This window comes from Taudactylus pleione, unplaced genomic scaffold (genome assembly GCF_031769625.1).
Source record: "Taudactylus pleione unplaced genomic scaffold, aTauple2 ptg000987l, whole genome shotgun sequence".
NCBI classification, from domain to species: domain Eukaryota; kingdom Metazoa; phylum Chordata; class Amphibia; order Anura; family Myobatrachidae; genus Taudactylus; species Taudactylus pleione.
In genome coordinates, this window is record NW_028285388.1 from 1,194,901 (window position 1) to 1,217,673 (window position 22,773).

A 22,773-nucleotide genomic window follows, 5' to 3' on the forward strand; every position below is an offset into this window, starting at 1 on the left:
TGCCTAACCCTAACCGTCCCCTCCGGCAGCCTAATCCAAGTGCCTAACCCTAAACTTAAAAATATTGACAATCCATAACAAAAATGTGTCTAACATTTTTGTGTCAACCATTTGTGGGTCGACCTTCTGCACAGTCAACCTTTTTTCAGTCGACCTATTGCATGTTGTCCATCTGGTGTTGACGTATTGACTGTTGTCCTTTTCATTGTCTATCTTCTATCTGGATACCAGTAGGCACTGGACGGGTGCATGGAGATGGCAGAACCTCCTCCTGCGTATTTCACTAATGGCTGCTCTCACAGGATTCATACTACAAATCATCCGAGAGTAGGCCTGTCACTTGGCACTTCCAGAGGGATGCGGTCAATACCCCAACCACAGGGATTCCGGCGCTTAGAATTCCAGTGCCGGAATCCTGACACTTCTCATAATCCCGGCTGCCTGAATCCCGAAGGTAAGTAGCGGGGTTGGGGGAGGTTAGGGTTAGGCACCAGAGGGTGGGTGCGGGGGGTGTTAGGGTCAGGCATCGGGGAAAGTTAGAATACTGACTGACAAGTGTCGGTATTCTAACCCTGTCGGGATGCCAGGATCCCAAGCACTGGCATCCTACCCGTCCATTCCAAAAGCCACACCACTGCAATCTGCACATTCAAAGGGAAATGCCAAATCCGCAAAGTGATCATTATTAGCGCGTAACCTGCGTTCTACACTGGATGGTATATCGTGCCATAGACACTGGTTTTTGCGTCGCGGAGCGCACAAACCTCAGTGATGTCACTAGTTCTGTATGGACGGACACGATACATTCGTATAGTGACGCGTCTATCAATGCCCTTTAGGGGAGCTCCCATGGAGCAAGCAGGACCTCAAGAAAAGCTTCAGGGTTGTAGGAGGGGGTATGGGCTGGAGCGATAGAAACCTCCCGTGGAACAGAAGGGCAGAAAGCTTCAAAAGCTCCCCGAGCTTATTATCAGCGCAAGATAAAACTGCATTATGCAGCGTATATGAGAGGAGACAGCTGCTGGTATTACGTCTGAGCAAGGTGGATGTCCTAAATGGCGCAGGGCGAGTGTCAGCGCTTTCTGGGACCTACAGGATCTGCCCAATACGACAAGCTGCTCTCATTACTGTTCTTGCCCAATTACAAATCCCCAGACAGTTTAATTGCAAACATTTCTCAGGGCAACGATTTATAACAAAGATAAATATGAATATTAAATCCAGAGGAGACTTGCTCACAGCCAATCGCTCCAGTCCCTGTGTAAAGATGTAACATAACCGGCTATCCCCTCCGCCAGCACCCAGGGGCTCCTACTGTGGTATCAGAGCAGAAACGCAGACGTCTGTGTACAAACCAAAAATTATTCAGAGTTATTTATAATTTATTGAACATAAGGCAGCCCCCTCCCCTGGGTCTGCTGTATTAATGCAGGATGACGCAAACACTGATCGGTTTAACCCAACTGGTACACAGAGCTGGCAATGGTCTAGTCACAGTGACTATTACAAAAACAATCCGACTTAGGGACCAACTGCAACCAACGTATATAGGAGGCCAGGACCAGGTGCACGTAACGTGTATATAGGAGGCCAGGACCAGGTGCACATAACGTGTATATAGGAGGCCAGGACCAGGTGCACATAACGTGTATATAGGAGGCCAGGACCAGGTGCACATAACGTATATAGGAGGCCAGGACCAGGTGCACATAACGTGTATATAGGAGGCCAGGACCAGGTGCACATAACGTGTATATAGGAGGCCAGGACCAGGTGCACATAACGTATATAGGAGGCCAGGACCAGGTGCCCATAACGTGTATATAGGAGGCCAGGACCAGGTGCACATAACGTGTATATAGGAGGCCAGGACCAGGTGCACATAACGTGTATATAGAAGGCCAGGACCAGGTGCACGTAACGTGTATATAGGAGGCCAGGACCAGGTGCACATAACGTGTATATAGGAGGCCAGGACCAGGTGCACATAACGTGTATATAGGAGGCCAGGACCAGGTGCACATAACGTGTATATAGGAGGCCAGGACCAGGTGCACATAACGTATATATAGGAGGCCAGGACCAGGTGCCCATAACGTATATAGGAGGCCAGGACCAGGTGCCCATAACGTGTATATAGGAGGCCAGGACCAGGTGCACATAACGTGTATATAGGAGGCCAGGACCAGGTGCACATAACGTGTATATAGAAGGCCAGGACCAGGTGCACATAACGTGTATATAGGAGGCCAGGACCAGGTGCACATAACATGTATATAGGAGGCCAGGACCAGGTGCACATAACGTGTATATAGGAGGCCAGGACCAGGTGCACATAACGTGTATATAGGAGGCCAGGACCAGGTGCACATAACGTATATAGGAGGCCAGGACCAGATGCACATAACGTATATAGGAGGCCAGGACCAGGTGCACATAACGTGTATATAGGAGGCCAGGACCAGGTGCACATAACGTATATAGGAGGCCAGGACCAGGTGCCCATAACGTGTATATAGGAGGCCAGGACCAGGTGCACATAACGTGTATATAGGAGGCCAGGACCAGGTGCACATAACGTGTATATAGAAGGCCAGGACCAGGTGCACATAACGTGTATATAGGAGGCCAGGACCAGGTGCACATAACGTGTATATAGAAGGCCAGGACCAGGTGCACATAACGTGTATATAGGAGGCCAGGACCAGGTGCACATAACGTGTATATAGAAGGCCAGGACCAGGTGCACATAACGTATATAGGAGGCCAGGACCAGGTGCCCATAACGTGTATATAGGAGGCCAGGACCAGGTGCACATAACGTGTATATAGGAGGCCAGGACCAGGTGCACATAACGTGTATATAGAAGGCCAGGACCAGGTGCACATAACGTGTATATAGAAGGCCAGGACCAGGTGCACATAACGTGTATATAGAAGGCCAGGACCAGGTGCACATAACGTGTATATAGGAGGCCAGGACCAGGTGCACATAACGTGTATATAGGAGGCCAGGACCAGGTGCACATAACGTGTATATAGGAGGCCAGGACCAGGTGCACATAACGTGTATATAGGAGGCCAGGACCAGGTCCCTCAGCATTTATCCGTTGGCGCTTAGTTTTGTCCAATGCGTTTTCTTGCCGATTCCTCTTGTGTTACCCGAAAGACAATAAGTACAAAAGCGGAAGCGTCTACAGCCATCACCGGAACAGGCACCGATATCTGCCGAAAACAATAACTAGGACTATTTCTGGGCACTTTATTGAAAATCAGTAAAGAATAAAAAATAAAGAGAAACAAAAACATTGGCAACAAAATAATCGGCAGCCAAGGCCCCAACATAGACAACGAGCAGATGAGAGTCAGTGCCCAAAGCAACCAAATCAGCTTCTAGCTGCCATTTATCTAGCATCGTGTATAAAGAGACAGACGCGGGTTGGTTGCTATGAGCAACTTCTCCACTTCATCTCTATGAGAGGCTTGTTACATCTCCCTCATAGTGACCATATCATCAGGAAATACGTACAGTCATTGGTCACATACAGTAAGAAAGGTCTGACATCATGCAGCAGGATAATAAACTATACATACGGAACCTACCGCCAAATAAATACACTAGTACAAAATAAGAACAAATAAATGAAGAAGGGCGACTGCCGCACAATAAAACTCCCTCTGGTCCATCACGGCCCCCTCCCCTCCTGAAGTATACTTGGTAAATAGGTGGGTGCAAAAACGCAAGTGACTCGGGCCTGATTCAGCGAGGAACGCAGTTACGTATACGAATGCAATCAGTTGATTAATTCGCACTGTGTATGCATTGCAACGCACAAGTCAGACGCTGCGGTCGGAACGGCATAGGCAGAGGCTACGCAGACTTATGACAGAGCAGGGTTGGCTGGTTTAAACCAAATGTTTTTGTTTGTTTTTTTAAAAACACTCTTTTTTTTTTTTATTATGCTGTGACTACAGGCACAACGTTGTGACTGGTATTCCACATTCTTGTTGCTTGTGGTCTGTATCTGAGTAAGCTGAACCAATGCAGTAAATCACACACACACTACAAAGATACAGGGAGGATGAACCAGATAAGAGAGGCCTGCCTTGCATCAAGCTAAAACTTCTCCCCCATTAATCCCATAGGGCAGGAAAATAATCCACAGCTAACATTCTCAATCTTAAAGAGTAAACACCAACACATAAAATAGGCAATACACAGAGACACTTCTCATGGTGTAATCTCCATGGTTATCTTTGTATTTCAATTCAAAACCTTCAGTCTTATTGAGAGGAGTGCTAGAAAGAAAGACTAATGGTGCATACACACGGGACGATTGTCAACGTCGCAGGTCATTGGTGGGTTGGAGGCACCAAAAAATACACAATATGAACGATAATGATATGATCGATATCGTTATCGTTTATATCGTTCAGTGTGTACGCACTATTAGTCTCTGTGGTGTCACAAGTATCATCTTATGAATGGTGGATGAGCAAAAAAAAAAAAAAAGTTTACCCCAATGTATTTCCCATTATTGAACAACTTCTGACTGCTCAGCATCCTCCGCTGGGGTAGAAAGAATTTTTTCTTCTTTCAGTTTAGTTCATTCAAAGCTTTGAAACAGACGGGGAACTGAAAAGGCCTCTAAACTAGTGTTTTTATTCAAAATGTTTAATGTCAGTGACATTTCCAGGTCTAATACTTATCTCCTTTTTCTGAGTTTGTGTGTTTCTCTGAAAAGTGCTTTTGCAGGTTCTAAATTATGTTGGAAGCGGTATGAAATCCCGGCGGCCGCATGGCCGGGAGTTTGAATCCCGGCAGCGTCAGGCAGACAAAAACAGAGATCGCGGCAGCCCGACAGCGCTGGAAATCCCGATCATTCTCAGGTAAGTATCTACTAACCTAACTGCCCTAACCCTCCTTAGGGGTGCCTAACCCTAACCTCCCCCCTGTGCCTAAACCTAACCCCCCCCCCTTCCCCGCTGCCTAAACCCAGGTCACCTGGGGGGGTGCCTAACCCTAACCCTCCCCCCAGGGGTGCCTAACACTAACCCTCCCTCCCCCTAGCCTAATCCTCACGGGGGGATGCCTAACCCTAAGTCCCCCCCGGGAGCCCTAAACCTAAACCGCGGCTGTCCGTTCGTGGCGCCCGGCATCCCTTCGATCGGGTTGCCGGGCGCCGGTCTCCTAGCATCGGTAAAATGACAGGTGTCTAGAATTAGATGCCTGTCATTTAACCCTCGCCGGGATAAAGCAGTTGGGAATGGGAAGCCGGCTGTCGGGCTTAAGTCAGCTGGCTTCCCGATTGCATCCCATTAGGTTTACTCTAAAACTGGTTTTATTGAAAGATGTCAAATAAATCATATCAAACCCTAATAACTTTGGTTTGTTAATGTTAGAGAGCATTAAAACGTGATCGATCAAGGTTTCTTATACATCGCAAGATTCATTATTTTATTCATTTCATTATTAATGCAAAAAAAAAACTGTTTAAACCAAAAGACCAGGGTTTCTTTTTTAATTAATTTTTTTAACCTGTTTTCTTCCCAACCCTGTGACAGAGTGAGTGACAGGAAGCGCCATTTGTGGGTGGTGACGGGGGGTGGTCGGGTGAACGCAGGCGTGTCAGTGCGTTTCAACGCCGTTACAGGGACGTGCTTAAATTATCCACTGCAATACCAGACGCTAGCAATTCCTGAGTGAGGTCTGGGCTTCCTTAACTGTGCGTCTGGGTCCGATGTTACCGATTGCTTCGCTATGTTGGCCAAGTGTACGGATGTGAGTAAGGGGAAGTGGGTGTCCTTATGTCAGGCTGCGATCCCAATGCACACATTTACATATCACCGCTGATATTAATAACGCAGTTGCGTATGTATAAGCAAAATAGCGACATGCTGAATCAGGCCCTCTGCTATACTGGCGGGGAGGGGAGCAGGCTAATCCGCAGCCAGTTGTCTGTACAGATACCAGTCAGTCAGTCAGACTTATTGTGTGGACACTTTTTAAACCGTTTCAGTGTTTGTAGCCTTAAAAGTAACTAACAGCTGCCCATTATAAAGGTATCCACTCTGGGCCTGATTCAGAGCCGCTCGTAAGCGGACGCTCATTCGCTGTGAGCGATGTTCGCACAACTGCGCATGCGTATGGTTCGCAATGCGCATGTGCAAACCAGTCATTGCGGTCGGAAATCGTGCGCTCGCAAAACAGCGAGGGGCTGCTAATTTGATTGACAGAATGTAGCGTTTGTGGGTGGTAACAGGGGAAGGTGCTTGAAAACGGGGGAGTGGAGATCCGAACGCAGGCGTGCCAAACGGTCAAAAAATCGTTTAATGGGTGTGCATAATTAGTAAAGCAGCGTCATCGACCACGTCACTTGGTTGTCTTTTAGCCTGAACTGCTCGCAGTGATTGCGGTAAGAAAATCCTACCACAAGCCCTCTGAGCAGTTCAGATGCCTTTCGATGTACCCGATTAATCTAATAAATACCGGAGATGACATGTGATGCGAACAGCAAAGTGGCGTCTTTACAAAATAGCGAGCGCATTTTTCAGACGCTCACTCAGACATAGAGGCGTCAACACACCGCAAAGAGCGAGCGCTCAATTTAAATATCCGGCCCCTTTTTAAGAACGAGCATCCGCAAATAGCGTCCGGGTCTGAATCAGGCCCTCTGTCTGCTATTATTGCTATTGTATGCGCCCACCATCACCACCTACAGCTTGTAAGAAGCTACTGCACCTCATGGATTTACAGCCAAAGGATTACAGTCCCTGTCTGTGTAAAGTAAAGATCTTGTATGTAAAGAGTGACAGTAGGTAAATGATCATATATGTCTCCTTCACCATTTACCTAAATAAATGTGTTTATCGTGTGTGCATTATGCTGTATGTAAGGGCCCCCCAGCGCCAGCTATTATCCGCTGCCTGCTGTGTCTCGCCGTATCCCGGCATTAAATATTCACTACATGTGTTCCCTGGTCTCCCCACGGCGGAGCCAGCAGAAGGCTCAAATCCTCCCCAGTTCTATTTCAGTCTCGTCTGTCAGCCGACCTTGTGCTACATTATCAATACTAGGATATCTGGAGTTTCTCTGGGGAAGTTACCGAGCCCATGATCACTGTACACTTGGGCAGAGGGTCTCACGGCTTCTACAGCGCACCATGTGCAGGAAAGAAATCTGTAGGGACTGAAGACGGGAACCCACTCACAACTATCCCAAACACAGCCAATCAGACCAGGAGCAGGTGAGACAGGGGGCCGGGGATCCATGGAACTTGTACTGATGTGGTGTAATGGCAATCAGTTATAAAATTTACTTTCCATCTACTTAGAGATCTAGATACAGAATTTATTCGGGAATATCAGGAAATCCAGCCCTGTACTCCGTAGTCTCAGTAAAAAAAAAAAAAAATTACTTACTTAATGGATTATGACGGTTTTCCATTTATTTTGGTCTTTATGGTAATTAGGAAAGTTTATTTTTTTGTTTAAGATTTTACATAATTTTATACCTGGGATATATATCTGACTGAGAAACCGAACGATCCCCAACAACTGCAATATAATCCTATGTATTGAGATTATTATTATATTTTTTAATGCTCACTAAAATCCCGAGTAACAGTACATATTATAGAATTGGATCCAGTTTCTTCAGCATAATCTCAGATCACCAGCAATGTATTCCTTTATGGTCTAATGCTGCGTACACACGGTACGATGGCAACGATCAGACGATGTTTATCCAACACATGCAGTAACCCCTTAATGACTATACCAATCCGCGAACGTAGTAAGCAGGCTAACCTGGTCGATATCGAACTGGTCTGCCTGCTTGCACAGATTATGGCAGTTGGTCGATAACGACCATACGTGGCCGCGTATCGACCATCGTATGGTCGTTTACAGGGGCCAGAAACTGTAAGATTTTAACGATAACAATAGGATAGTTATCGATAAAATCTAACATTTTATCTGACCGTGGGTAGTAGATGTTAGCCTCACATTCAGGGCGCACTGCAGCAGGGGGCATCACTGGCATGCCTCCCTTACTGTACATTGCAGAAGAGGGCATCAGTGGCATGCCTCCATATTGTATACTACAGCAGAGGGCATCAGTGGCGTGCCTCCATATTGTACACTACAGCAGGGGGCATCAGTGGCATGCCTCCTTATTGTACAGTGCGGCAGGGGGCATCAGTGGCGTGCCTCCTTATTGTACACTGCGACAGGGGGCATCAGTGGCGTGCCCCCTTTTTGTACACTGCGGAAGATAGCATCAGTGACGTACCTCCATATTGTACACTGCGGCAGGGGGCATCAGTGGTGTGCCTCCATATTGTACACTGCGGCAGGGGGCATCAGTGGCGTGCCCCCTTATTGTACACTGCGGCAGGGGGCATCAGTGGCGTGCCCCCTTATTGTACACTGCGGCAGGGGGCATCAGTGGCGTGCCTCCATATTGTACACTGCGACAGGGGGCATCAGTGGCGTGCCTCCCTTACTGTACACTGCAGAAGATGGCATCAGTGACGTGCCTCCTTATTGAACACTGCGGCAGGGAGCATCAGTGGCGTGCCTCCTTATTGTACACTGCGGCAGGGGGCATCAGTGGCATGCCTCCTTATTGTACACTGCGGCAGGGGGCATCAGTGGCGTGCCTCCTTATTGTACACTGCAGAAGATGGCATCAGTGGTGTGCCTCCTTATTGTACACTGCGGCAGGGGGCATCAATGGCATGCCTCCTTATTGAACACTGCAGAAGATGGCATCAGTGGCGTGCCTCCTTATTGTACACTGCGGCAGATGGCATCAGTGGCGTGCCTCCTTATTGTACACTGAGGCAGATGGCATCAGTGGCGTGCCTCCTTATTGTACACTGCGGCAGATGGCATCAGTGGCGTGCCTCCTTATTGTACACTGAGGCAGATGGCATCAGTGGCGTGCCTCCTTATTGTACACTGAGGCAGATGGCATCAGTGGCGTGCCTCCTTATTGTACACTGAGGCAGGGGGCATCAGTGGCGTGCCTCCTTATTGTACACTGAGGCAGGGGGCATCAGTGGCGTGCCTCCTTATTGTACACTGAGGCAGGGGGCATCAGTGGCGTGCCTCCTTATTGTACACTGAGGCAGGGGGCATCAGTGGCGTGCCTCCTTATTGTACACTGAGGCAGATGGCATCAGTGGCGTGCCTCCTTATTGTACACTGCGGCAGGGGGCATCAATGGCGTGCCTCCATATTGTACACTGAGGCAGATGGCATCAGTGGCGTGCCTCCTTATTGTACACTGCGGCAGGGGGCATCAGTGGCGTGCCTCCTTATTGTACACTGCGGCAGGGGGCATCAGTGGCATGCCCCCTTATTGTACACTGCGGCAGGGGGCATCAGTGGCGTGCCTCCTTATTGTACAGTGCGGCAGGGGGCATCAGTGGCGTGCCCCCTTATTGTACACTGCGGAAGATGGCATCAGTGACGTGCCTCCATATTGTACACTGCGGCAGGGGGCATCAGTGGTGTGCCTCCATATTGTACACTGCGGAAGGGGGCATCAGTGGCATGCCCCCTTATTGTACACTGCGGCAGGGGGTATCAGTGGTGTGCCCCCTTATTGTACACTGCGGCAGGGGGCATCAGTGGCGTGCCCCCTTACTGCACACTGCGGAAGATGGCATCAGTGGCGTGCCCCCTTATTGTACACTGCGGCAGGGGGAATCAGTGGCGTGCCCCCTTATTGTACACTGCGGTAAATGACTATAGTGAGATTTTCTGCAACCAGAATGAAAAACAGATTCATACGACACAAACACCAGACATATAGTGTATGTAACTCTCTCCCTGCAAGGTAATGCAACTAACAAGCACAAGGAAGACCCCCAGGAGAGCCGCCCTTCTACCGCTTCTGTGAAAATCAATTCTTGTCTGTTACAAACTATGCATGAGCCTTTGAAGTAGAGTGTAGCATGCTGGCCACGTCCAGGAGCCGCTGTCTAGATGCCAATTATCCTAGAGGGCTGAGGAGTCAGAGTGACACAGTGGGGTCATCTAGGCACACACACCAATTCAAAGACCCACACTCTGCTTAATGGAAATACCACTCTGAGGGGGCTCAGTAGCCTTCACTGCTTCAATTCACTTACCAGCTCAGGGCAAATGGGAGACAAACAGGAGGCAAAGTGTGCAGTGGAAACGAGAGACAGCAGGGACACACAACGTGAGACCAAGGAAGAACTGCAAGATGGAACGACAAGGAGAAATGAGGACAAATAAGAATGGCAGAGAGAAAACCAGTATGGGGGAATTGAGACTGGTTGATAGAGTCAAAGTTGGGGAAGGGGGGGTGGGGACCAGGACGGAAGACACAGAAGGGGTGTACTGGATGTGAAGTAGGAGGAGACCAATAGCTGGAGTAGGGTGGGAGGTGCTAGATGTAGGAGGAGCCCAAGATGGAGGATATGACTGAGGGTACTGGATGAAAAATATGGAGGAAACCAGGCTGGAGGTTACAGAGTGAGGGAATGGTACCAAGATGGAGGACACAGTTGGGGGAGGGTGGTGGTATTGGATGATGAGTGAACAGAGACCAGGATGACAACACTTAGGAGGAGTACTGGATGAACATGGAGGGGGGAACGGGGGTTACTGGTTGATAACCAAGATGGAGGACACAGTTGGGGGAGGATGGGGATACTGGATGAGGAGTAAAAGGCGACCAGGATGATGACACTTGGAAGGAGTACTGGATGAACACGGAAGGGGGGGGGTAATGGTTGATAAGTGGGATGCAAACAAAATGGAGGTCAGGGGAAGGGGGGGGATTGGATAATCGGTAAGAAGAGATTAGAATGGAGGGCACTGGGGGTGGGGAGGTACTAGGGGAAGAGTAAGATGTCTCAGGATATCTTTGGAGACAAGAGAACTGTAACTGCAGAGATGTGACAATCCTTATAGTTTGAGTGGTATAACCAGTTTCTTGTCTAAACAAAGGAGTTGGATTCCAAAAAAAAACCCACTGCAATCACAGTCACCTAATACTGCATCCTTCCTACACTAGCATTGTATCCTATATAAAGGGTACTAAATTAGATTGTCAGCTTCACAGCAGAGGAAACAAACCTTTAGCAGTCAGTATGCCAGGTATTTTACCTTCCTGCGGCTGACACGCGCCTCTGTGCATGGAACGATTGGCTCGTGTATTGTGAGAGGTGCTCATCGGCTGCTAGTTAAACAATCTCTCATTAATTGCCTGGCAAAAATACACTCAGGACCTATGCTGGTCTACATCTCACAACTAAAGGACTCACACAAATTACACCCTTTCAGCCCCTCTGTGGGGCGAGCGGGGGCGTGATTTGAGATTAAAGATAGCACCAAATCGGGGACTGGATTAACTCATTTCATGCCAGATTATTGTGCAGATACAGCAATGTAGTGCCCCGCGCCCGCTCACCTGCCACCAACACCATCTACACTGCACCATTCCAGTGCCAGGCAAGATGGCAATAGGCTTCGGAGCCAGGGGTACTGGATTTGGCATATAGCCTTATATTATCGCAGGGACATGAAAGTGGTGTAACAGGAGCCCATATAAACTAAATCTAAGGGTATATAGAGAATCATTCATGGTCACTACGCTGGAGCCCATATACAGTATAAGTGAATTTAGGACACGCATACAGTGTATATTACCAGGTATATATATATATATATATATATATATATATATATATATATATATATATATATATATATATATATATATGAATGACATGGTGAGTGATCCCTTGAACACTTTCCTATCCCAGAGGGAACCGTGTGCCTTTGTGGAATGCTCTGCAGCAAAGCTACAAGCCCTTCAATGCAAATATTTGGTCAGTCGGCGGGTCCCGAATACAGTGAGTTATTAATCAAGCAGGGAGCCGCTGGAAGGCAGGTCTGGTGAGAAAAAAACTCATTACCAGAGAGAGAAAACATTAATTCCTGCGGCTCGCAGCGATGCAAAGTGACAGGGAAACTCTACAAAGCGGACACGGAACACAATGACACCTGCAGAGAGAGGAGATAAAGGACAACTCACAGCTACAAGGGACAGAGATTTCACTAAGGGTTAATGAGCCAGCAATGCCAGACTGCGAGAACACAGTACACATAAATATACCTCAGGAACCTATAGTTACTGAAGACTATTAATTATTAATCAACCAACTGCTGAATTCTCATCTAAGTCCCCCACCATGGAAGTAGAGGAAATCTAGAAGTAGACAAGCGGAACATATTGTGATTACCCCACACAGGGGCCAGCATGAGAATCCTGGATATGCAGAACTGTATAATGAGCCGGCCGAGTAATGTTCCCAGTTCAGTGCCCCAGTCAGCGCTGGGCAAATCGCTTACAAATGCATTACCAATGGGATGGGGGTGGGGGGGGTATAGAGTCCCTACTACCTATCGGGGTGAGAAATTACTGCCTGGTATGAAATTGATAAGTTATCCCTGGTACTGTAAGTGTGACCCAGTGGGTTGGGGGTATAATGTATGAAATGTGGAAATAAAAGGCCCCCATTATGCATTAAAGGAGTTAGGATTAATGCCAACATAACTGGGTCACCAAGATGTACTAAATGAGTTGGATTTCCCATGTCTGTGCATTGACAATTTATTAAATGATTGGGTGATCCCTGCATTGTATATAACGGGGGTGACTGGGACGTACCAGAGATGCATGATGTGACTGGCGCAGGAGCTTGCTAATCACCCCCAAATATACAGAATAGAGGAGTAGACTGACCCCTCTGCTGGGATCTGTGGAATGCAGCACAACTGGCGGCTGATCCATACATTAGATAAAATTGCACTGTGGGAAATAGGCGAGAGGGGCAGGTCAGCACACTGCACACAATTAATGCAGGTTGGGTTGGTTGGGTGTCCCCTTGCTGCATGCAATGGATGGGTAGGAAACCACACATTGTATTTAGTAACTGGGTAGAAGGACCAAATGCTGTACAAAGTGGATTGTTAGGAGACCCCACTTGTTGTGTATAATGGGTGGGTAGGAGAGCCACATGTTGTATGATTATATGAAATGGGTGGGTAGGAGAGCCACATGTTGTATGATTATATGAAATGGATGGGTAGGAGAGCCACACGTATGATTGTATGAAATGGGTGGGTAGTAGAGCCACATGTATGATTATATGAAATGGGTGGGTAGGAGAGCCACATGTTGTATGATTGTATGAAATGGGTGGGTAGGAGAGCCACACGTATGATTGTATGAAATGGGTGGGTAGGAGAGCCACATGTTGTATGATTATATGAAAGGGGTGGGTAGGAGAGCCACGTGTTGTATGATTATATGAAATGGGTGGGTAGGAGAGCCACGTGTTGTATGATTGTATGAAATGGGTGGGTAGGAGAGCCACGTGTTGTATGATTGTATGAAATGGGTGGGTAGGAGAGCCACGTGTTGTATGATTGTATGAAATGGGTGGGTAGGAGAGCCACGTGTTGTATGATTGTATGAAATGGGTGGGTAGGAGAGCCACACGTATGATTGTATGAAATGGGTGGGTAGTAGAGCCACATGTATGATTATATGAAATGGGTGGGTAGGAGAGCCACATGTTGTATGATTGTATGAAATGGGTGGGTAGGAGAGCCACACGTATGATTGTATGAAATGGGTGGGTAGGAGAGCCACATGTTGTATGATTGTATGAAATGGGTGGGTAGGAGAGCCACGTGTTGTATGATTATATGAAATGGGTGGGTAGGAGAGCCACGTGTTGTATGATTATATGAAATGGGTGGGTAGGAGAGCCACGTGTTGTATGATTGTATGAAATGGGTGGGTAGGAGAGCCACGTGTTGTATGATTGTATGAAATGGGTGGGTAGGAGAGCCACGTGTTGTATGATTGTATGAAATGGGTGGGTAGGAGAGCCACGTGTTGTATGATTGTATGAAATGGGTGGGTAGGAGAGCCACGTGTTGTATGATTGTATGAAATGGGTGGGTAGGAGAGCCACGTGTTGTATGATTGTATGAAATGGGTGGGTAGGAGAGCCACGTGTTGTATGATTGTATGAAATGGGTGGGTAGGAGAGCCACGTGTTGTTTGATTATATGAAATGGGTGGGTAGGAGAGCCACATGTTGTATGATTGTATGAAATGGGTGGGTAGGAGAGCCACACGTATGATTGTATGAAATGGGTGGGTAGTAGAGCCACATGTTGTATGATTATATGAAATGGGTGGGTAGGAGAGCCACACGTATGATTATATGAAATGGATGGGTAGGAGAGCCACACGTATGATTGTATGAAATAAGTGGGTAGTAGAGCCACATGTTGTATGATTGTATGAAATGGGTGGGTAGTAGAGCCACATGTTGTATGATTATATGAAATGGGTGGGTAGTAGAGCCACATGTTGTATGATTATATGAAATGGATGAGTAAGAGCCACATGTTGTATGATATGAAATGGGTGGGTAGGAGAGCCACATGTTGTATGATTATATGAAATGGATGAGTAAGAGCCACATGTTGTATGATTATATGAAATGGGTGGGTAGGAGAGCCACATGTTGTATGATTATATGAAATGGATGAGTAAGAGCCACATGTTGTATGATATGAAATGGGTGGGTAGGAGAGCCACATGTTGTATGATTATATGAAATGGATGAGTAAGAGCCACATGTTGTATGATTATATGAAATGGGTGGGTAGGAGAGCCACATGTTGTATGATTACATGAAATGGATGAGTAAGAGCCACATGTTGTATGATTATATGAAATGGGTGGGTAGGAGAGCCACACGTATGATTATATGAAATGGGTGGGTAGTAGAGCCACGTGTTGTATGAAATGGGTGGGTAGGAGATCCACACATTATGTGAAAGGGATGGGACGATGGCCCATGTACTCTATAGAACACATAATGGAAGATGCCTGTACTTGCATTTTCTCATTTTGATTTTCTTTGTTAAGATTATTGAATTTTATAACAGAGAATGTATATGGGTATGTAACCAAATGATGATTATAGCCGAGCAGGTTGCGGACAAACAGGATAACACGTTTAAGAACAAAAAGTAATCAAAAAAAGTGTTATAAACAAAGAAGAGGGCAACAGTATTGATAGGAATCAGGGGAGAAGGAGATCAAAGGGTCAAAAAGAAGTTCAAAACAAGGGGGATGGTTTTGATCATGGAGCCAAAACAAAGATCCACAGGAGCCACCTACCCCCACGAGTCTATTGCTCTTTACAAGTTTTATCTAACCCACTTTATGGTGCATTAGGAAAAGAAGCTTCCATCCAGGAACATACCAAGGATGATGTAACCACAGGCAGAATATGAGTCTCCGGGGTTGAGGAGATGACAAAGTGTCATACCTTCCAGGAAGAACCCAGGATTCTGCTTCACCACAACATCAAAGATTGCTCCCCGGACCTCCACCAATCAGAATGGTGTAGTAAATGGGACCACATCTGGAGGAAGAGGTTCCCCAACGACAGACTTGTTCGGAAATGAACCATGCTTTCTATGAAGCTGGCGATTGGATGAGAATGGGAGCCAACAAAACTGTACACGGCACAACACACATGTACTATTTCTACCAGCTCTATCCCCTGAGTGGCCCATCCAGCTGATCAGAAGGAAACTGGCTTCACCACAAATACCCTGCTCCTCATCTCCCAATCCCCTCTCTCACTCTGTCACTTCCAGCGACATCTGCAACAGCTCAGAGTGCCTGACAGCAGATTCCCCTCCCGTCACAGAGATTTTTGAAGGAATGGCGAGACTGTCCCCAAGAGCAGAGCGAATCAGGCATGGAAAGGTTGCAGTGTCCCACCAGGCTCAGAACAGATGCTTTTCTGTGTATAAATCATACAGAGTGCAGAAGGCTCATAATTAGGGAATGCATAATGATACATAAATTAGCACAGCAATGTGTGCGCTTACAATGAAACAAAGACCCCTTCTAAATGCCAACACAGACTGGAACCTGAGATTTAGTACAGGCTGGAAAAAAAACATAGAAAGAGTAAAAGGCTCTGGCCCTGATTCAGAGCCGGACGCTCTGAATCAGGGCTGTCCCTGCTCCTTTTTGGAGCGGCCTCCTGGCCGCTCGCATAGCTGTGGGTGACCACCCACAGCTATAGCGAGCGGCCAAAATGATGGTCAAGACCATCACGACCATCAGGCTTGCGACGAGACCCTTGCGCAAGCCCTAGAGTGCTTTTGGCTCTATCAAAGCCAAAAGCACTCCCACTGACATCCCTAGTGATGTCAGTGGGGCCGGCCCCAGACGGTAGGCGTTCACCATCAACAGCACGTCCCCTTTCGTGCGAGACCCATAACGATGGCTTGGCCGTCATTATTCGGGTCTCGCGCATGCGCACGACGGAGCCGGCTCCGTCGTGCGCATGAGCACTTGGGCAACATCGACCCGCTTGCGAGCGCTGACTTAGGCCCTCTGTTACAGGTCCCAAACAAAACTGCTGGGCCGCTACGAAATAACCCTACTGGACATAATTATAATACACATCTATTACACTGTATACAGACATAAGACACTACACCCCCAACATGTCCTGACCCATATACATGACCATAATACACATCTATTACACACACACTATACAGACATAGGACATTACACCTCCAATATGACCATAATGCACATCTATTACACTGTATACAGACATAGGACACTACACCCCCAACATGACCTGACCATTGTACATGACCATAATACACATCTATTACACTGTATACAGACATAGGACACTACACCCCCAACATGACCATAATACACATCTATTACACTGTATACAGACACAGGACACTACACCCCCAACATGATCATAATACACATCTATTACACTGTATACAGACACAGGACACTACACCCCCAACATGACCATAATACACATCTATTACACTGTATACAGACACAGGACACTACACCCCCAACATGACCATAATACACATCTATTACACTGTATACAGACATAGGACACTACACCCCCAACATGACCTGACCACTGTACATGATCATAATACACATCTATTACACTGTATACAGACATAGGGCACTACACCCCCAACATGACCATAATACACATCTATTACACTGTATACAGACATAGGGCACTACACCCCCAACATGACCATAATACACATCTATTACACTGTATACAGACACAGGACACTACACCCCCAACATGATCATAATACACATCTATTACACTGTATACAGACATAGGACACTACACCCCCAACATGACCTGACCACTGTACATGACCATAATGCACATCTATTACACTGTATACAGACATAGGACACTACACCCCCAACATCTCCTGACCACTGTACATGACCATAATACACATCTATTACACTGTATACAGACATAGGACACTACACCCCCAACATCTCCTGACCACTGTACATGACCATAATACATATATTACACTGTATACAGACATAGGACACTACACCCCCAACATGACCATAATACACATCTATTACACTGTATACAGACATAGGACACTACATCCCAACATGACCTGACCACTGTACATGACCATAATACACATCTATTACACTGTATACAGACATAGGACACTACACCCCCAACATGACCTGACCACTGTACATGACCATAATACACATCTATTACACTGTATACAGACATAGGGCACTACACCCCCAACATGACCATAATACTTATAACCCACCCCCAATAAATAAATATATATTACACCAAGTCTTTTAGTTTACTTCTGACATTAAAATAAAAGGCTGTTAAAATGATTCAGAACCAAATGGCTACTTTCTTTTTAAGTAATGCTGGGTACACACTGGCAAATATATTGGCAGATTAATTTATCTGCCAATATATCGGGTGCCCGTCGGCCAGTGTGTACTAGTGATATGTCTGAACAACGTCTTTCACAGACAAAGCGTTGGCTGTGCTGCACAGCCGATGCCCAATATATGTACAGATATATTGGGGCATCCTGCTGTGTGTATGGGCGGTCGACCGCCCGTACACTTGCAGCAGAGGCTGCGGGTAGAGGGGTGCGACACGTCCGTCGGACAGCGGGACCCACAGCCAGAAGACAGATGATGGTTGTTCAGTGTGTATGGACCACAATCATCTGCAGATACATCGGCCAGGTGTGTACCCAGCATTACTTACAGCATTGTTACAGTGAATTAAAAAAACAATCATTTCAGATCTAACTAGAAAGAGAAGAGGGAAAACAAATCCTCTATATGGAGCCAGTTTGATGACTATCAGACTGATGGGTGCTGGGAACTTTTACATTACTTATAATTTTATGCCCTTTTTTGGAAACTTTATTTATAAAAATAAAAAAACTCATATCTCTCATCACAACTTCATTATATGAAACCAAAACGGGTTTTGCTAATTATTTAAAAATCTGACAGAGATTTAATATATTTCTCAATATATTTTTTTGCCGCACTACATGTATAGTGTAACTTCAAATCAGGTTATTTAACAGCGGTGTCACTGCGTGTTGTGGACTGTCTCGCCGTGGTTCTCGCTGTCACCGAGGAAGGTGTACGTTGCTCCATGTCAGGAATTAGACTGCCACCCGCCTCATCTCACACATGAAGTACCAATGTCACGGATGAGGCAAGCAGAAAGAATGCAGAGGAGCAGCCATTAATCTTACTCAGAGGGAGCGCGCCAGCGACTGGCAGGTACCAACACAATGCAACATCTGTTACACTGCAAGGCTGCAATGCTATGAATGTCACATCTGTCCCTGTACATGCCCTCAATATGAGCCCTGCCAGTTATACACAGCACATCACACTGCCCGGGGAGTGACAGGCCCATAAATTAACTAACGTAGGCCCAGTCTTGTGTATGTTGGGGGCGAGGGTATTAGAGAGATACAGACAACCCTGGGAGTGCAGAACTTGTCCGTTTCTCCCCTCCCAGAGGAGTGAGGTCACATATCAAACAGAGAGGACGTTGGTGAGAGAGAGAGAAAGAGAGAGAGAGAGCACGACAGAAAGTGACGTGAACAGGTGAGAGAAGTAGAGCGTCAGAAAGAGAGAGAGAAGGAGGGAGAGAGGGGGAAAAAGAGAGCACAACAGAAAGTGAGGTGAACAGGTGAGAGAGTGAAGTAGAGAGAGAGAGAGACAGAAAATGACGTAAACAGGTGAGAGAGAAGTAGAGCGTCAGAAATAGAGAAGTTAACAGGTGAGAGAGAGGAGAGCGAGCGAGAAAAAAAAAGGAGCCCTACACAGACCAGAAGCTGACATGTGATGTGTACCATTACAGATGCTCATTCGCTCTACACTAAAAATAACAGCAATACAGTTATGCACGTTGCACAGTGCTATTACCTTCCTGATTAGCTTCTATCGGAATTTCTGAGTCCTATTATAAAACTCCATGGAACACACATAAGTGTGAGTGAAGCCAGCAATATTCCTGCTCTGTACTGTATTCCCAGCATAGTGTAGCCCGGGCCAATTGGCTCCAGTGGCCCCAATATACAGATGTGTCCTCATACATGTAGCCTCAATACGACATGCAGTGCAATAGGCCTGGGGTGAGCGAGCCGCCAGGTCCCGAGCAAATCTGCTAGCGCCGAGCGCCTTTTTAGGCTCAAAATGCGTCTAAAATACTAGGACGCAGCAGGAGAATGCGCCGATTAATCTGACATGTGACACTTGTATCTCTGTGTGCGACTGAGTTCCTGAACCAGCGTGCGCAGTGTTACGATGCAGCGACCGCAGCTTTATTCCATGCCAAGTTCTGTTTACAGACTCAGTCGCACACAGATATACAAGGGTCACATATCACATTAATCAGCGCAGTCTGCTGGTGCGTCCTAGTGGCTTGCATTGCGACTTAGGCGCATTTTCTGCAAAGAAAGGCGCCCAGCAGTCTCACTGGGACCAGGAGCGCTGAAAGCGGCGGTTTGGCGCGACTGCAGCAAAGACGAGTGAGGACACATCTGTAAATGTCCAACACTGCTCCATTCAACAGCGGTTACTAAAGTCAAACGCACGTCTTCCATACGCACAAACCCATGTCTCTGTACATCACTCAATCACAATATAACACCCCACCTCCCCTCTCTCCACAATCCAGACTCCACTCTAGAACCCCTGTGGTTGTAGTGTCAGGAGGAGCCACTTACTATGTGTAGCTGCAGAAAGTCCATGAGTCCGGCCGCACTATCAATCCGCACGAGAATGCCGTCTTTTACCGTAGTGCTGAATCCCACCGCTAGGCGGTCAGTGCGGGTGCTGGGCCTGTCATTGTGAGGCCAGGTGTACAGGATTAGCCCCCCACTCTTCCCAAAAATGTACGTTGCACCGGCTGAAAAAGAAAAAAACATGACAGAAATCAATGCTAAGACAGGGCCCTGGGGGTCATACTAATTACATGGCAGGTAGTAGGTACATACAGGTTTATTGTGCTCTATATAGAATTTGTAGATGTATAATATAGCCATATACGTTATATACACAAACACTCAGAGCTGACCTTGGTAAGGACACCTGCTCGTTACTACAAATGTGTAATCAGCCAATCATGTGGCAGCAAAGAGATGAGTAGAAGCATCGCATCAAACCTTGAAGTGGATGGACTACAGCAGCACAAGGCCACACGAGGTCCATTCCTGCCAGCTAAGGACAGGAAACTCCGGGTATAGAGGACACAGACTCCCCAGCACAGGACAGTTGTTGCCTGCTCTGATGAGCCCCCAACTCTCAGTACAGCAGCGTAGCTCTGAGATGTAGGGGAGCAGCCGCCAGATCTGCAGCAACTGGGTGATGCTATGATGTCCCCATAGGCCAGAATCTCTAAGGAAGTAATAAAACAAAAATGGCCACTGGGTTTACATATTGCTTTATAACAGCCAGTATATACTCCGTACAGTTCCTATAGACTCCAGGCATAATAATGTTTCTCTATTGGTATTTGGCTGTGCACATGAAACACCATTTTGTCTCATTGTACCCTCTCTGTGGGCCTGAAATATGCTCAGCACTAAACCCCCTTATCCCGCTCAGTGCGAGGAGGAGAGTGATCGCCGAGGCAATGTCTTGTCGCCTTGGGTGGCGGAGACAAGGGGCCAGTTAGGGACATTTAATGAAAGGTGACAAAGTCTTAACCCCGGGATTGCTAAGAGGAACGGCATAGAAACAGGGATCTGTAATGTTAGGCGATACCTGCGAAGGGGAGCGCACATAAGCCGAGATTTATATTCCTGAGGTATTTAAGGCAGGCAGGGATCCAAGGCTAAAATCCTTCTACAAGTGGATTATACAGGCAGCCTGCAGAGCGAGAATGTACCAACGTCCCAAACCTTCCTCCGCCAAACACATCCCGCTGAGCAAGCAAGGTGCAGGAACGGTCGCAGGGAAGGTGCTGCACTGAACATTCAATTGCGAGGTCAACACAACTACGTGCTGCAAGCCAAGAGCGGTACGCTGCCATTTAGGACGCACTTATAATTTTGTAGCCTTGTATTAAATTCAAAAGAACTATTGTTATTTTTTTTTCATTAACTGCTTAATAAAGAAAAAAACTATGAACACCAGAGTAATAAACCTTGATCAAGCCTAAGATTAGTTTCTGACGTCAATATAACCTGGTTGCCATAACGCAGCAGCGATTTCCCTTGGAACTGCAGTTCATACAGTGTAAGGGATGGGAGGGTTATAGAGCACTGCGCTAGCTATATATACACAACTTACCTCCAGGAGACCCCAGGCAGAGCGTATACACTGAATAATAAGCTACAATCAAATCACACAGCAGCCACTTCACCTTAAGTCACAGAATCCATACTGCGGTTAGTAGCGGATTCTGTAACATAGCTGGGGAGCTGGGAAAGGGCACTGCTCCCGCAGGCAGACCCCGGTTTGTTTTCTAATATGCATCTCTACAGTTTGGTTTTAGTTGTATTAACATTCCCGGCAGAGACACCAAGTACAGAAACTCTTCCCTACAGGAGACAAAGGTACCTATAGCTACGGATATACTCCGATATCTCTAGTACTGTGCAGCAAGCGAAAAACAATGCAAAGTGAATGGAACGCCATACAATACGATAGATCTGTTATTTCTCTTTTGAAGCACAAGAACTGAGCATTGCTCCGTAAGAGCGGCAGTAACATTTAATGGGACAAAAGCGATGGGATTAGCGTGATTAGGAGAATAAGGTCTAACAAAACCTCCTGTAGCTGGATTAGGAACAGGCACCTGTAATGGGTTAATTCACACACTTTCACGTATCCAGAGCTCGGTAACTGACAGGAAAACATGTTTCTAGGAAACTTGTAAAATAATTATTGTAAACTGCCTTGTAATCTGCGGCATCATCTCTTCAACTCCCTCAGCTCCCCCAACAATATCCGACACTGTCAGTGCAGCTCCAACATCTTATCAGCTCGCTGCCTCAAAGGCTCCTCGTGTTTGAAGTTAATTAATCAGTGATTCTGATGCGCTAACTTGAGATGGGAAGAGAGAGGAAGAAACACAGGAGAAGCACAGACAGAAAGATAAGACGCACAAGTGCTTTAATGTGCAGGGGATGACTGGGTGTAGTGGGGAAGCAGGGAGCTACCTTCTCCCAGGAGCAGAACAGGATTCATTGAGAGGGGTGTAGGATAAGGGAGTTGGGGAGAAGAATGGAGATGAACAGGGAAAGGCAGAAAACGTGGACACGGCCAGTGACATTCTGCAAAAG

General features: G+C 46.8%; 1 protein-coding gene across 30 annotated transcripts in view; it reads right to left on the bottom strand.

Moving 5' to 3' along the window:
* Positions 1-22,773, bottom strand: part of NRXN3 (neurexin 3) — a 637,781-nt gene that overhangs the window by 72,044 nt on the left and 542,964 nt on the right. For all 30 annotated transcript variants that reach the window (XR_015874809.1, XR_015874808.1, XR_015874807.1 and 27 more), the window contains one exon: positions 20,212-20,393. Coding sequence is in view for 27 of the 30 variants with exons in the window: in XM_088460858.1 (XP_088316984.1) it covers positions 20,212-20,393 (182 nt within the window). In the remaining 3 variants the exon portion in view is untranslated. The remainder of the gene's footprint in view (positions 1-20,211; positions 20,394-22,773) is intronic.